General features: G+C 40.7%; 1 protein-coding gene across 1 annotated transcript; it reads left to right on the top strand.

The window, feature by feature from the left end:
* The first annotated feature begins 2399 nt into the window (after nucleotides 1-2399).
* Nucleotides 2400-3236, top strand: LOC146618339 (lysophosphatidic acid receptor 6-like). The gene has a single exon (XM_085371174.1). The coding sequence runs from the start codon at nucleotides 2400-2402 to the stop codon at nucleotides 3234-3236; it is 837 nt and encodes a 278-aa protein (XP_085227300.1).
* Nucleotides 3237-16553: the final 13317 nt, after the last annotated feature.

Raw genomic sequence — 16553 nt, 5'->3', positions numbered from 1 at the left:
CATCAACCTCAATAGGGCTGCTGAATACGAAGCTGTTATTACCATCGGTAAGCCTTTCTGTTCCTTGCACCTCCTTGCAGCAGACACTGTGCAGTTTTTTTCTTTGTGTTCTTGTTTATTTACAACTTTAATAATAACAATGATTTGCTCAAATTCCATTATCTGAAGTGTTGGCAATGACCAAGAGTGGCATTCTGTAGTTCAGTCTCTTTTCACGTTTCCTTATTAAGATAGTTTTGATGTACAGTTTCTATCACCTAAAACATCCAACGACTTGTGTTGTTTCCTGTGTTACCATTTTGTAATTGTAAAGTGCAGTGGGTGTAGCAGCACCCACAGGCGCGCACACACTAAAACACAAATGCAGGCACAACTGGTCAGCTCACAGAATAGTTAAAGTTTTGGGGTTAATCAAGATGCATTTTTGGCAAATGTGAGACGAAACCTTTTTTTTGGTCAGCAGTGGTTTTGTCTTTAGAACTCTTTCTTATTGAATCATGCACTCACACCTTACCTGAGAACATGTGAGGCCTGCACTTATCTAGATGTTATTCTGGAGTGTTTTTTCTTTTCATTGTTGCGCTCTTGGAGTAATTTTGCAGTAACCCAAGAAAATTTCACTATTGTTTCAAGTTTTCGCCATTTGAGCACAATGGCTGTCGCTGTGGTGGAGTGTCGAACCTTAGAAATGGCTTTGGAACCATTTCCAGTCTGATCAATGTCTTTTTGAGATCTTTTGGCCTGCTTACCTTAATAAATGAAATCGTTTTAAAAAGCTGCATTTTGTATTTATTTGAGTTAGCATTGTCCAATAATAAAATTTGTTTGATCTGAAGTCTGTAAGTGTGACAAATATATAAAAAAAAGACTAAGAAATCAGCTACATTTTCACAGCATAACACTGGATTTTAAATCATGGGATTAAAGCACAGACCTTCAGGTTTAATTGAAGGAATTTAACAAAAGTATGGCATCAATTGTTCATGAATTACATTCATTTTTTTCCTATAATCACATCTTGATTGTTTGACTCACACTGCAACGGTGCAGAGAAGCAAAAACGTATCATTGCCCTAAAGCTTATGAATCTAACTGTATACTTCTTTTGTCTGAACCCGTCTGCATACACCTGTGTCACTCAAAGGTTCCTCTTTTGCTAGAAAGACCCTACTGTGAAGTATGAGCTAAAAAAAACCCTCCTTGTACTGTGCACTGTGAAAGCAGAAAAAGAACTTCCTCTGAAAGATAAAAAGTCCACTGACACTTGTGTTCATTTGGCTAATGTGCACCTGTTTAGGCTGTACTGTAAGTTTACAACAGCGGGTTAGTGTTAAAACTTAAATAGCTGTATCCAAATCACAAAAATGCAACCATAAAGGGATAACATTAAAATCTTGATGCATTGATATGTTCACTAAGATGAAAAAAACGACAATGCCATCAAAGGCACGCATGGTGTTTCAGAACACTGTAATCAATCAAAAACTTAAACAAAACCAAAATTCATGGCCACGTTTTCTTTTTGTCACATCACAGAGAAGAAGAAAGTCTCACGTGCTGCAACAAATTTATTTTCATAGAATTCTTATTTGCTAGTAAATCCATGTTAGATATCAGAACAGAAGAACGGGTGTGAGAATGTGACATTGTGGTGCATAACACTGTAGTATGCAACACCCAAAGAGAAACATAGTAGCTGGAATATTCAAGTATGGGGAAGTTTTGCCCTCACTGAAAGTGGACGCCTCCCAGTAAATAGATTTCATCCTGTACAAGAAGCAAGCAAGTTTGTTCTGAGCATGTCGACATGCTGGAATAAGATGGGTAACGTGAGTTTTGAACACATTTTTAATTTCTGTGCAGAGGAAGACTGGATTAAACAGTGAGGCACTAAAAATATATTTTTCAGAGAATCAGATTTGAACTCAAACAAAATTCTGATTTCCCTGTAAAACAGATGTAAAATTTCTTGAATTCTTTTATTGTTTTTCGATCAAAAATTAAAATCCACCAGTTACTAAAATCTTTAATGATGCTTTATCACAGAAAGGAGCTAAGTGTAAACAAACAGGATTGTGGATTCCTGAAATAATCCACAGAGAACATTTATAGTTTTACATAAAGGAAAAAAAGAAATTGTAACTTTTTTTTTCTTTCAACTTTAGGCTCCCACGCTGAACTAGTTCCACACAACTCTTTCATTCTCATACGGTTACTTCCTGTTTCAGCTTTCTCTGCTACTTCAGCACTGTTGAAACTTTTTTTTTCACACTGTTTTTGGCATTTGTGATTTGCAGGGAGGTGTGTCTTGCGGTTTCTAACACTCATACAGTCACTTCCCCCACTTCTACATTTTCACACTCACACACAAAACATGCACGAAATCAACGTGGCTCAAAATGGCACGAAATGGAACAGAAGCTGACACGGTGTACGCCGTAGTTTATGGATCTGTTATAACGCTCGGACTGCCTCTCAACGCTCTGTCGCTATGGATTCTTCTTCGCCACCACGGCCGCAAATCACCCAACGCTGTCTTCATGATCAACCTGGTGATCTCAGACCTCCTGCTCATCATCTCCTTACCAATGAAGGTCTACTTTTATGCCACACACAAATGGCCTCTGGGAAACATGGCGTGCGTATGGCTCACGATGCTTTTTCGCAACAACATCCGCTCCAGCGCAGTCTTCATCACCTTCATCAGCATCGACCGGCTGCTGGCTGTAGTCTACCCTCTGAAGTCACGCCAACTTCGGTCCTCGTCCAACGCCACAAAAGGAGCTGTGCTCGTCTGGCTGATTGTGGTGATGGTGAATATCCCAGAGAGTCTGAACCTTTTAAATTATTTGAAAAACAACACTTCGAATGTTTCCACTTGTTTTGATGACAAGAAGGACTTCTTTCCTCCAATAGCGTATTTTCAGCTTGTGTTACTCTTCACCCTGCTGTTCATCAATATTGTGTCCACAGTTCTGGTGTCTTTGACTCTAAACAGACATTTGAATATCAGCACAAGGATCAACAACAGAGTGAACGTCATGCTGATTTTTGCCATGAACTTGTTGATGTTCAGTATATTTTTCTTGCCCGTGTCCTTGACTGTTTTCTTTGATAATAAACGGGCTCTGAATTGTCTTGCCAGTGTGAACTGCTGTCTGGATCCACTGTTGTATTACTTCTCATTTGATGGTTTCTGGAAGAAAAAAGAGGACACAGACAGGTCTACTGAATAGTCATCGAACATGACCAGTCAGATTTCCCAGTTTCTTGTGAGAATGTTTCACAGTAAGGTTGTAAGGGAAAATGAATATCAGTATTTAAGAAGGCCAGTTCTGCATGTCATTTATCTAGCTATCTAGTTTTGCATTGTTTTTGTTTTTACAGTGTATAAGCTCTCCTGTTGCCTTGGAAATGTAAACTAATGTGTAATAAGTACCAAAATTAACAACTTTTGTTAGTTCCATCAGACAAAGTTTGCTCTAAATGTTGCTCTTAAATATATAAATATTAAATACTTGGCAAGTCAGAGATTATGCCAGAGTCTGTTTGCATCACTGTGTTGGCTTGTCTTGAGTCATTATGTGAAATAGATGTGCAAAGCGGCTTTTTACTGTTTTAGGTTTTCAAAACAGTTCAATCACAAATGCTTTACAAGCTGTCATGAACCTCACGGACTATGTTAGTAACTCTCAAACCTGCGTCTTTTCCCTAAGATTGAGTGGAAATTACTTAAATTGATGCATGCCTTTGACGGCATCAGAATGAACTTTTTTGAGGCTGTAAGGATTGGTGCAGCTGCTGCTGTTGCAGAAAGTGACAGCTGTGCATGAGAGCTAAAATTTACACGTAGAAATATAAATGATCACCGTGAACTGCCTGAATTGCTTGCAGGCAAAATCACTCAGATGTTCTAAGTTGCACTAAATTATCATGTTTATTATATCTGATATGGAAGAAAAGAAATCTTTACTTCTGGTATCATTTGATGTATATAATTTTTTTTCTAGATACAGGTGCGAATATTAATTCATTCTAGCGCTAAAACAGCACCCCTTGTTTTTTTAGTTTTTCATTTATTTATTTATTTTGATTCATTGTTCAAATCATGCTCTAAAGCTGACTACTGGCAGGATCTTTTTACGATCAAGCTCCAAGTTAAGATGGGATGGACATGTGTGACAGGCACGTCAGGAACCTGCATGCAGGACATCTCCAGGTGAGCACACAGTTGCTGGTGCTTTCAATGAAGCGATGTCAACTATCCCTGGTATTTACTGTCATTCCTTTAATACGCAGCAGATATGAAAACGGGGCATTTTTATTTTTGTGATAAGACCTTCTTTTGATTACCTTTAACATCATTTGGCAAGTCAAGTGTGTGTCTTTGGGTATAAATCCTTCAATGCAGCTGAGGCTGTTGTGCTTTTTTGTCAGCATCTTAGTACGGAGGCCAGCAGCACTCCAGTCCTATGACTCCTATGAGTTTTGGCAAAGAGACGGGTAGCTCTCTACGCTTGTAGCAAACAATCCAAAAAGGCTCTAGGTGTGAAACAATCCAGACATAAAGCACAATTGAAGTTATTCAAAACTCACTACACGGTCATCTGTACCTAGCATCAGCTAACCTTAAACGGTTATTTGTCTCTGTAACTAGGTTAGTAATGGAAAAACACCAAACCTCAAAAACCACTCTCTACACGGTGTGTTCATCCTGTGCCATTTAGATGCTTTAGATGCGTGCTTTCATGTTTGCTTTAACTGTGGTTGAATTCGTCTTTATTACATAGGCTCTCTTTGTTGAGTCAGTGGTAAAATAAACAAAAATAAAAAATAGAAAGAGATATTTATGTCTTTTGTTAAATTGCCATTCAAACCTCTTTGTCTGCAGCAGGCCACATATCAGTTATTAATTTTTTATAGTTTATAATTCATCTCTTGTCTGTTGAAAACCTGCTTTGAAGAAGTTCCATCCTCTGCGTAGCTCACGTTTAATGTCAATTTCGTGTGTAACCTCTACCAGCAAATGCAAACTGAGAAGCTGAATGGAAAGTGCTATCGTACATAAGCAACCTGTACTGCTTTTATAAAACGTCTTATGGTTCATAAAACATCTGCTCTTATTTATCTTCTTTCATTTTTTATTAACTTCTCTGGTAGTTCTACAAAATAAAAATCAAACAGTCTTTTTTCAATCAATTTTTACAGCCTTTCTTTCTTTTCTTACTTTTGTTTCTTCTTTAAATATTGTCAAATTAAATGAATAATAGTCACAAAAATGTGTTTTCTAAATGGAACATATCATTGCTTTCCATAGGGGTGTTGATTGATTGGTTTGTCCCAGAATTAACGTGTATTTTGGAGTTTCTTTTGGGTTCGTTTTCCCCCCCCTTGTATATGTGTAAATCAAGGTTGTGTTCATGTTTATTTGAAGCTCTCCATCTGTAAGTGGCTGATACACCAGATCTGGAGGGATGGGAGGCTCTGACTGGGGCATGAATGTGTGTGCAAAGTCTGGTCACGGTCAGCTGACCCTCCACCCCCAAGGTAAAAGAAAAAAAACAACAACCAGAAAACCACAGACGCACACACATATACACCACACATACACACACAGACACACATATGCACACACCACGCATACACACCATAAATACACACAGACAGACCACACATACACACACACACACTTAGACACATACACACCACACACAAACGCAAACACACAAATTCCACTGTTTGTTTCTCTATCACATATCACACACACACAACAGCACAAACACATTCATGCCATAAAAAAAGACCCTAAGTAGGTACATTCAGGTCTGCAAGCCTCTCCTGCCAAGGCCCACAAACAAGCCTGCTGTGCTGCAGCCAAGTCTCCCTTGGACCAGAGGCGGACTACTATTCAAAGACAGCAGCAGCTTTAGTGACTGTGGAGAGTCACGCAGAACAAAGAGGCAAAAACCAAGCAAAGGGGGGCAGAAAGGAGGAAGAGACAAAAAGAAATGCAGAGCTACCAAAACAGCAATGAGCAGACAAATGGCTATCGTCCTTGCATGTGCAGGAAGTGGCTCCATCCAATCAAGTTAAATGTTTTTCTTTTCTGTGTCACAACAGTCAGGGGGAAAATCCCATTTTACAAGGTTCTCAATCGCTAAAGCACTAGACCCTATTCTCTGTGTTGTAAGTCATTTTATTGTATCAGTCACTCTTTTGGCTAAACCTTAAACAGTTCATGACAGCACAATTAGAAAAAGACTGAACAAGTACGCCTTCTTTGGAAGGGCTGCCAGGACAAAGCCTCTACTTTCTGAAAAGAACATGGCAGCATGGCTTAGTGAACAAACCACAAGACTTCTGAAACACAGGTCTCACTTCTCCTTTGGACAGATAAGATGAAAATAGAACTGTGTGGCCCAAATGCATGGTGCAACATTTGGTGAAAAGCAAACACACCATATCAGCACAAACACCAACTGTCAAGCACAAGTACAGCTGAAGCTTGGGCCAACCTCGACATGCGACATATGCACCAGAATGACTGAAAAATAATAGGTGGCTCGTGTTAGGTTTTGTATTGTTGATTGTCCAGCGAATAGGTTCAAGCTACAAACCTATCAGCTCGGTCAAGTGCTGAAGTGGTTTGGTAGGACTTTATAGGTGCAGTGTGTAGAATCTCACCACTAGATGTGAGTAAATTGTAGATTACAGTCAACTGAGTTTTGAGATTTTTAAGTTTTTTTTTTATTCCCTTCTAATTCAAGTGCAGCAGCAGTGCCAAGTGTAAGCAATCCTTTATCTTAGCAGGCCCCAACCCCCGTGCCACGGATCGGAGTCATTTGGTACCAGGCTGCGAAAGTTGAGGCTCGGGTGTGAAATTTATGGTTTTCAGGGGTTTTTAGTGGTTTTTATTGTTATTTTTTTAAATTGTTTTTATCATTAACTCAGTTTCCCTGGGTCTTTTCCCATGTGTTATGAATAAGTCTTTTTTTGGTACTGGTACTGGTTTTATTTTGTTGTATTTATCCACGACACCTAAAAGGCCAGTCCGTGAAAATATTGTCGGACATAAGCAAAAAAGGTTGGGGACCACTGCTTTATCGGATCTACTGACAATAACTAATTGCGTAGTAGAATTGTAGTATTGTATAGTATAAATACGCACATTCATTCACATTTTCGTGTTTTAGAGGCCTGACTTGAGTTCAGGAGATGAGGCTTCCCACAAACCAGCACCCGCTCCTTCCTATTTTTATTGGAATAATTCTGTTTATGAGAATGCATCAATTTGTTGTGAGACACAATAATACACTAATAAATAACTAAATAATTTCTCGCTGTATCTTTAAGAGAGCTGTGCATTAACAAATGCATTAAGAGTCGACCACAATTCAACCACAATGATGTAAGAGTCTGATAAAGTCAGACTGAAAACAGTTACTTCATAAAAGTGTCTCTACACTGTTGAATTACAGGATGCACATAGTTCTTCTGCTTCTGCATTCTGGCTCTTTTTCAGTAAATGGCATGGTGTAATGTGTCCAATGTTCATCTGAGTGTGTACTTAAATAATTTTAGAAACTGATAAGGACTAATTATTATTATTTGCTTTATTATGTTGTGATATGTGAACCATTTGACTTGATAGAGTTTGTACTTTCTTTTTCACATGACTGTATGAGGTGTAATGTGCACTGCAGAGAATGAAAGGATATTGTTATCTAGGGCTGCCACGAGTAGTCGACTAGTCACGATTACGTCGACTATCAAAATCATCGACGACTGATTTAATAGTCGACGCGTCGTTTGAAGCTTTGTAAGATCACAACAGCCGCAGGAATAAGTAGTAGGATTTAATAACGGACTGAAACAGAAGATGGCAGCACTGCATGTACAAGGATGCCAGCTGCCGTTAAACCCCGAAGAAGAAGTAGCTCTGTCCCAGAATTCATAGTCCAGCCCAGATCAGTTTCCAACAACGGTGGCAGCTAGTTAGTTTTAATATTACTGTTATTATTCTTTCTGGGTCACAAAGTAAACGTTTAACATATTTCGGGTGAGAATGTAACTGTGTTAACGTCAAATATCTGCTCAATTTATCAAGACACCACATATTTTCAAAAGCGCTCCGACGTTTTCGGAGACGTCTGTTACCCACTAGCTCGATAGCTAGCCGGGGGCAAGGCTCACTAGAGCCCGTGAGAACACCGGACTCCCGGCAAATCGTTTTCAAACCCACCGCCGTCTTTCGCTACGCAGGTTAAACATGATATATAAGTCATTTAGATAACTTAAAAATGTTATTGTTTGGCTTTTTTAATATTTTATTTGTTCCTGAGTAAATCGGTTTGGCTGAGATTAAAGTTATAGTTTTTACACAGCTGAATAAACGTCAAGCAGACAACTGATTATCAGAAGTGTGAGATGCTGGAGAATATACTCCAGTGTCCCGTTATATTTTAGATAGCAAGGAGTTTATTAAACTTCACCGAAACAATCTGCAAATTTCATTAAAATGTAATAAACTATCATCTTGTCTTTATTTTTAGTTAGCACATACCTTAAACACTTAAAGCTGTAAGCTAATGATAGTTATATAAGAGCAGATGCTGCTGGTGCAATAAGCTGTACGTTTTACGTCCAATGGATGATGATCTGATTAGTCGACTAATCGCAAAAATAATCGGTGACTAGTCGACTCTCAAAATAATCGTTTGTGGCAGCCCTATTGTTATCATGTGAAAATTTTTTGTTTAGGTTCTTATTTGTTAAAAAGTTTAAAAAGGACGTTTTCATTTCATCACCTACCTTTCAGCTTTTTTTCTTCTGTGTGAAGCATGTTGAATAAATACAATTTTATTCAACATACTCAAATCTTTACAGGCAAGAGTATTCTTTGTAGTATCACTCATGCTTTAAAAAAAAGGAACCTCTTTTTCTTTTTTCATGTTCATTTTAGAGGAAATCAAGATGACCTGAATTGGTTTTGGATGCATTGCAATAATGAGACTGAGCTACAGTGCGTGAGAAAGGACTGAACTCTCATACATGTGATGCTTAGTCATCTGTAACTGCTGTTCAGAATAAGTAACGAATAAATGCGATATATATCTATGGTGGCCCTGAATAATAAAGTGAAAAACCTGAAAGTCTTGTATTGTCTACTCACAATTCTGCAACTTCAGAACAGTACAAATAAAAGCTTTTATATTTCAAAAATGCACCTGCATGTGAGGGATTTATTTTGGTCTCTAAAATAAAATAAAGCCTAGTCTAGTATTGTTGTGTTCTAGTAAAAAATGTTGTTGTTGTTTTTTTTTTTTTACCAAGTTTAATGTTTAAAGAAGAAGTAAAAATGACTGAGTTAAAGACATAAAATTTAAGTGTTTGGATTTTTCTGACGGGAGAGGAAACAATATTTTCTCTTACAGTTTTCAGTAATGGGATTGAGAAATGTGCAAGGCTTTGAGCAGATGACAACTTCTGGCCCAGTTCCTGCCAGTGAGACAAGGCAAAACGGGGCCAGAAGGCATTCTCACAGCTTCAGACCTCTGCATGATGTAGGCGGCATCAAAGCGCCGCCACCGACACTTCCTCAGAAAAACGCCAGGGGGATGGTGGTCTATCTCTTTGCCTTTCTTAGCTGCCTCTCATGCCTACCCTTCCCCGTCCTCACCTCCTCCTACAGCCTCAGCCAGCTGTCAGTGGGAGCATGCCGAGGCATTGCACTCTTGTCAAACACACACACACACACTTACTGGACAGCGAGGGTGAGAGGGGAGAGGAGGGGGAGGGAGATGGAGAGATGTGATGTGGTGACAGTAGAGTGATTAGTCTATACACAGAGCTTAGAAGAAGAACAAAACATGGAGTAAAACAAAGGCTTTGTGCACGTGGAGATATGGTATAAAAGATCAAAAGGAAACATGGGAGCGTCATTACTTGAGAAAAAATTATCTCTCAACTGAGGGAGAAGGATCAAGATGCTGGGAGAGTCCCCACAGTCATAGGATGGAATACTGAGGTTAAGAGCATTCAGCAGGCAGGAGAACAATGGGAATGACATTGGGGTCTGGCTTGGACCTGCTTTGCAAAATTTTGAAAATAAAACATTTTTAACTGTCAACACATTCCCCCGCAAGCTAATGTCCAAACTCTGAAACTGACTAATAAAAAAAAATGCACACAAATAAGGCATTCACTTCTCTCCATGATTATATTCCAAATAGCAGCACAATGGACCATTAGCTCCTGCAATGAAGACGATGGTGTTTCTATTCTCTCCATGTGTTCAGCAAATGATCAAATTAAGATGCACGACTGTGCTTTTCTATCTGTCACACTCGCTGTGCACAGAGGGATCTCCAGCCAGACCTGATTTACTGGAAAAAGCTGTGTGTCTGTGCACAATTCCTGGGTGTGCAAAGTAAAAGTTTAAAGTCAGTGTTCTACATGCATCTGTCTTCTTTGTGTGCCACGGTCCTGCATCTAAACTTTATGCAAGAGCAAAGGCACATGAGAACAAGCTTGACCGCTAGCCACACCTATGTGTGTAGCATTCTGGCTATGACTCACAAATCTTTGGTAAGTGGCCACAATGTTCCACACAATAAGTTATTGCTGATTAAGCCTGCTGAGTCACAAAAGCTTCATTGTGTTCCGCTGTGTTCAGTGTCAGTTGTTGCAGTCAGGGTGACGGTGCATAGTAAAGAGATATGGAATTAACTCAGAGCAGACTTGAGATTCAAAGATAAGAAAATTAATATGAAACAAAGCTATCAGTAAAAAAAGAAAGAAAAAGAAAACGTAACATCAACATTCTCCTCTGAATTACCCAGATTGTGTTTTATTTAAATCCTTGCCGGTGCTTCATTTGTTATGGAAGGGCTACGTTCTGACATTATATATTTATTGCACAATAGTAAACTAATATTGTCATCCTTCCTAAGGTTTCCATCATCATATAGTAGCCGGTAATATCTCCCAAAAGTGAAATACTTCCATGAGGCGACCAGAATTGCACATTAAAACCGCTCGGCCGGGTTAGATTGCCTGACGGGGCGCGTTGCGAGCGAAAGTTTTCTCTGGACTCTGAGCAGACAGACGGACATGGTGTGATATCGCATTAGCATTATGGCTCCCAATTCACTATTCCCAGGGTGGTAGATACGGTAGCCTGGTGGGAATAATGTGTGTCAATAATGAAAAAGCATCAAAAACCTGGAGAGCAGAAACGGGATTCTCACAAAATTGGCCATTTGCAGCAGGTTGTAATTTTGAAAATAGCCCTGATGAAAAAAATTGAAGTATTTTGCCTGATGCAGCTCAGTTACTGATATGGAAACTTCTGTCACATTCAGGACGTATCTTGCCAGGTGACTTGCCTTGCTACATTATTATGGGCCCTGCTTTTCTGTGATATAGTATTTGCGTCTGCAGATTAATAATTTGGAGAAGAGCTGTCCCTAAGCTTTAAAGCCTTGTGGAATATAATAGCTTATAGTATATACCCTCAGAGGTGTTTAAAGGGGACTGATTAGAAGCTCCATGTTGTTATTTTCGGACTCTACTATTGCAGCTTTAAAGAACACATCACCTCAGTTGATCATTCATCTGAAACTGACGCTTCACTTTCCTTCCCCCTCCCTTTAAGCCAACTTTCTGCTGATTGGCAGCCCCTCGCAAGCAAAAGATTTGAACAACAGCTACATGAGATTAGCTCATGTAGCTTTCATTTGTACTGTTCTGAATTTTCTGACTATGTAACTGTATAGTCAGAAAATTTAAAAAAGTGTAATAGATTCTCTTTCAGCTATGAATGACAAAAAAGAGGAAATAAAAAATTAAAGGAACAAGTGATGAACTGTAGCAAAAGCTTAACCCTCTGAGTCCTGATGTCTCCGTTATGCTAGCCTGTAAAGTTGCTCATGTAGCTCACCTTCATCTGAGTACACAGTGAATGGTTTGACTATGAAAATGATTTGAATGATCATTAAAATAACAAATAAGGGAGTATCTTTTAGAATCAATCCCAGTGTTTACTCAAGCTGTTCTGGGTGCAAATGATCATTCAACACTTTATTTTCCTACTGTGATGCATTTTGTTGATATTTTTCCCCTATGTCACCCAACCGTTCACTCGAGTCTTCTTTATGCAACATATTCCTTGGGTTGTTAAAGTCGAAGCATGCTAGCTAGAAAGACACTGCTCTGCCCCGTCACCTCTTTGTACACATGCCCTTGTAAGCTATACACCACTTTGGTCATTTTCCAGTGAAACGAAGACCAAAATTTAATTTCATCACTGGATTGTGTGGATTTAAATCAGAGCATTGTCATCTGTTTCTTACCCCCCGTAGATAACGGAGGCAATATTTTCCTCTGCCTCCCAGAATAATCCTTAACCAGCAGAGATGGTCCAAAAGAAGAAAAATCCCTTTTGAGATAGGCTACTCAGGAAAATTGAAAAAGTTATTATTAATCCCGCTGTGCAGCATCAACAACAAGGCATATACAAACCTGCACGCCTGCCAGCACACACCCACACATACACATTGACACACGCACACCTTCCAGACAAAAGTAGAAGAATGAAATGAGATTTCCCCCCACTCCCAATTTGAAACATGCAAAGAAATTGTGCTCTTTCTCTGCAAACATGAGTCATGTTGCACAGTGATTTTTAATTTCATTGCCCGTTTCACGAAGCAGCGTAAATGTCTGAACCAAGCAGCAACCTCTGGCACTGTCAAAATAAATCCAGTGTGAAAGTGCCAAAAACTGCAGTTCCTCTAATAGTCACTTGGGCTTTATGGATAGTTTCCTCCTTCATCACACCTGTATGGCGGGTGATTAAAAAAAAACCCAAAATCCATCATGATCATGATTATGTTTGATGTGAGATGTCAGACTAATTTTACACCGTGGGCCACATACAGCCCACTTTGAACCTACATGGGCCAGACCAGTGAAACTCCCAGTTTAACTACACATTGAATTCTTCTTCTAGCTTCTTATAAGTGCAGTTTCAATGGTAAGTCTCAGTTTTTCTACATGCTAAAGAAATGGTGCTGTGGTAACTGTAAGAAATCTGCCAACATAACTCTTTGTGCATAAATTGTAAGAAATAACAATTTCAGGAGGAAAAAAAATCTATGCGGTTCTTTACATTTTCCAAAGGTGTCCAGTGGGCCGGATTAGAGTGTTTAGTGGGCTGATTCTTACCCCTGGGCCTTATGTTAGACACCTCTGCTCCTAAGGCTTAAATGTAGAGGCCTGTTTGCTCATTTGGGCAGCTAAAGCTCGTCAGCTAGGCCTCACCTCGGGTAATAGAAGACACTCAAAAGGACCTCTTAGCCATGGTTGTGGCATTGGCACCTTTTGGAATATTAATAAATATACTCTCAATTTATATCTGTCTTGTTGTGATGCGAAACTTGTCCTAGAAGTTTCTGTCTCACTACAGACAGAGAAGTGTCTGTGAAGCTTGCTAACAAACCTTGCTAGCTCTCTGCTCATAGGTTCACAGCCAACCTCTGGGCTAAATATGACATCCCCCCCCCAAAACCCCCCCCCAAAAAACCAAACGAAAAACTCATTAACGTCTTTTTTAAATACTTTACAATCTTTTTTTTTTTATTTTTTTTTTTAAAAAAAGCAAACAAACCCAAAAACCAAAAACAAAGCAGTAACATTTTTGCAACTTACATTCGAGTGTCAGTGTTTCAAGCTTAAAACAACTGGAGTCTGTAAATCCACAAATGGTAAATGGCCTGTATTTATATAGCGCTTTACTAGTCCCTAAGGACCCCAAAGCGCTTTACATATCCAGTCATCCACACACACATTCCCACACTGGTGATGGCAAGCTACATTGTAGCCACAGCCGCCCTGGGGCGCACTGACAGAGGCGAGGCTGCCGGACACTGGCGCCACCGGGCCCTCTGACCACCACCAGTAGGCAACGGGTGAAGTGTCTTGCCCAAGGACACAACGACCGAGACTGTCCAAGCCGGGGCTCGAACCGGCAACCTTCCAATTACAAGGCGAACTCCCAACTCTTGAGCCACAATCGCCCCAAATAGCCATGTCAGTTAAATTGTAGATTATTCAAAACTATAGATCCGACTTGCGGACACACCAGCCTGCACAGTAAATTAGGACTGCTTTAGAGCAACAACACTTTAATGAGTGGCAACAAAAAAACAAAAAAACGCTGCAGTATTAAAATCACTTCCTGGATATTCCGTTTAAATTTACCGTGCCTTAATTGTATGGCCCTTTCCCCTTCATCGCAATTACAGCATTATATGCACTGCTTTCTAATGGCATTGTAGCGTTTAACTCTGATGGTGTTGTAATGAGCCTTTAGCGCTTGTAGTTCAATTGTTTCGGTTTTATTTTTTATTATAGAAATATTCGCTGACAACCCAACAGTGTTGTACACGGAATCCATTCAAATAGCTTCTTTTCAAACTCCCTCACCCTCTCGTTTTTTGTAACATTAGGGATCACTGCACGCTGCTGTTGGAGTGGGCTGGGATGCTCTACAGATAGGGAGGAGGAGGAGAGCGAGGAGGGCGGAGGATGAGAGAGTGAGAGGGAGACGGGGAGAGCGACAGAAAAAAAAGAAAAAGAAAAGAAAGAAAAGGAAAAGCGCCCGGGTCCATCTCTCTCCTCTTCATGACGTAGCTCGGTGTGGTCCCGGGGGTCCGCCGCTCTCTGGTCCCGTCTCCACAGTCCGAGCAGCCTGCGGTGCGACGCGCGCGGTGCCGAGCGGCGAGGTGCGTTGCGGTTATCCGCTGTCCTTCCACTTCCACGCTCCCCCGGCTTGTCCCACATATCAGTGAACTGTTTCCACACTGCCTCAACAGAGAGAGAGGAGAGACCCCGCGGAGAGAGAGAGGGCGGAAAGGAGAAAGAGAGAGAGAGAGAGAGAGAGGGAGGGAGGAGGAAAATAAAAAAGGCAGAAAGAGGAGAGAAGAGGAGGAAGGAGGTCGCCTTAGTCCCTCTCCTGAATCTCCAACGAGAAGATGCTGAGAATAGCCGGCGTGCTGGCTGCTCTGGTTTTGGGGTTGAGCGCCGCTCACACCAAAGGTACGGTAGGTGAAGGGCAGCGTGCCCGTCTGCCAGTGTGCTTTATTATTATTATAGTGGGTGGCTGTGGATGCAGAGGGATGACCATCTGATGAGGCGAACTAATTGATGTTTCTGCTGATTGCACTGTGTGCGCGTTTTGTTCCTCACTCCAAGACAGGGCTGTAATTTTCCGCTGGTGTTTCTGCGTGGACTTGTGGATACTTAGCACTTGATAATAACTGTACGACGGTGCAGCCCCCGATGGCACTCGGAAGTATTCGTTTTTATCTTCTGTGGCATCACTACAGTCGCTCTGTGTTACTCAATAAAGAGCGTACAGTGACCTTGTTATGGCCTATATTATAGGGTGGGCTAATCTCAGGTGGCATTGCTAGAAAATTGATTACGACTTTTGTTATAGTAGCTCACCCTCTTCACATTTGTTTCTTCATATTTGTGGTGTAGATGAGTGTAGATGAAGCATCCTCGTGCACTATTTGAGGTTACGGGCTTTCCTGTTTTCTGCTGTTTGTGACTGATAGGCGGAGGAATAGGCAGGGGAAAAAGCGAAGCAGAAGTTTTAATTAAACAAACAAACAAAAAAAAATCATCCAAGACTGCGTATATATATTTGCATGCATGTAAGAAAATACATGACAGAATATAGTTAAAGCAGGGGGGGTTAGTGTGACCTGTCATGAGCTTATTGTTTGAGAGAATCTGCATGACTCACTTCTGAAGTCCAGGATCTTGGAAAAGGAATAAGGCAATGTCTTTGCCTGAGGATACGCATGCCATGCACATGTATGTAACGTGGCAGCCCCCAGCTTAGTGTTGCAAAGATATGTACCTATGTAAGCAGCTAAATATGGCAAATTCTGCAAAAGCAGTCGAAGCTTTCAAGATCCAATCAAACTTTTATGAGTCTCCTTTAAAAGTCATGCGCTTTTGTGTGTGTACCTGTGTCAGTCCACAAACTGCCTCTAAGTACTGGCACTTACTTTTGGCTCATTTCAAATTGCAAAACACGCGCCACGAAAAATCCCCCAAGCCACCTGATATACGATAATGACGTCCAGATGTCATAAATCTGTGCCATACTGTTGGCAGTTTTGCTTCGCTGCTGAGCTAATTTTAGGTCTCCCAGCATCCCCACTGCAGCGGGGCCGCTCAGTCCTCTTGTGAAACTGGCATGTGCCGTAGGTAAGCAGGTAAATGCGGCAACAGGTTCATGCTAATCAACTCCCTGTAGACCTGGGCGGGCTTTTGCACAGCAAAATAACAAGGTGACACCTGTCAGTTTCATCTGGCAGCCACACGGCACCAGAACTGTGATAAGCTGTTCATCCTCCTCGCCTTCTGACACGGGGAAGATCCTCCCTGTTGCTGGTCGGCTGGCTGCCTACAGCTGCAATCTTTTCTGCGTGTGTGTGTGTGTGTGTGTGTGTAAGGAAAAGATATGCTAATAGACC

Source organism: Diplotaxodon limnothrissa, linkage group LG14, assembly GCF_057381915.1.
Source record: "Diplotaxodon limnothrissa isolate DT_005_m linkage group LG14, D_limnothrissa_male_GT1.1, whole genome shotgun sequence".
Classification (NCBI taxonomy): Eukaryota; Metazoa; Chordata; class Actinopteri; order Cichliformes; family Cichlidae; genus Diplotaxodon; species Diplotaxodon limnothrissa.
This window is presented reverse-complemented; position numbering and strand designations above follow the sequence as displayed.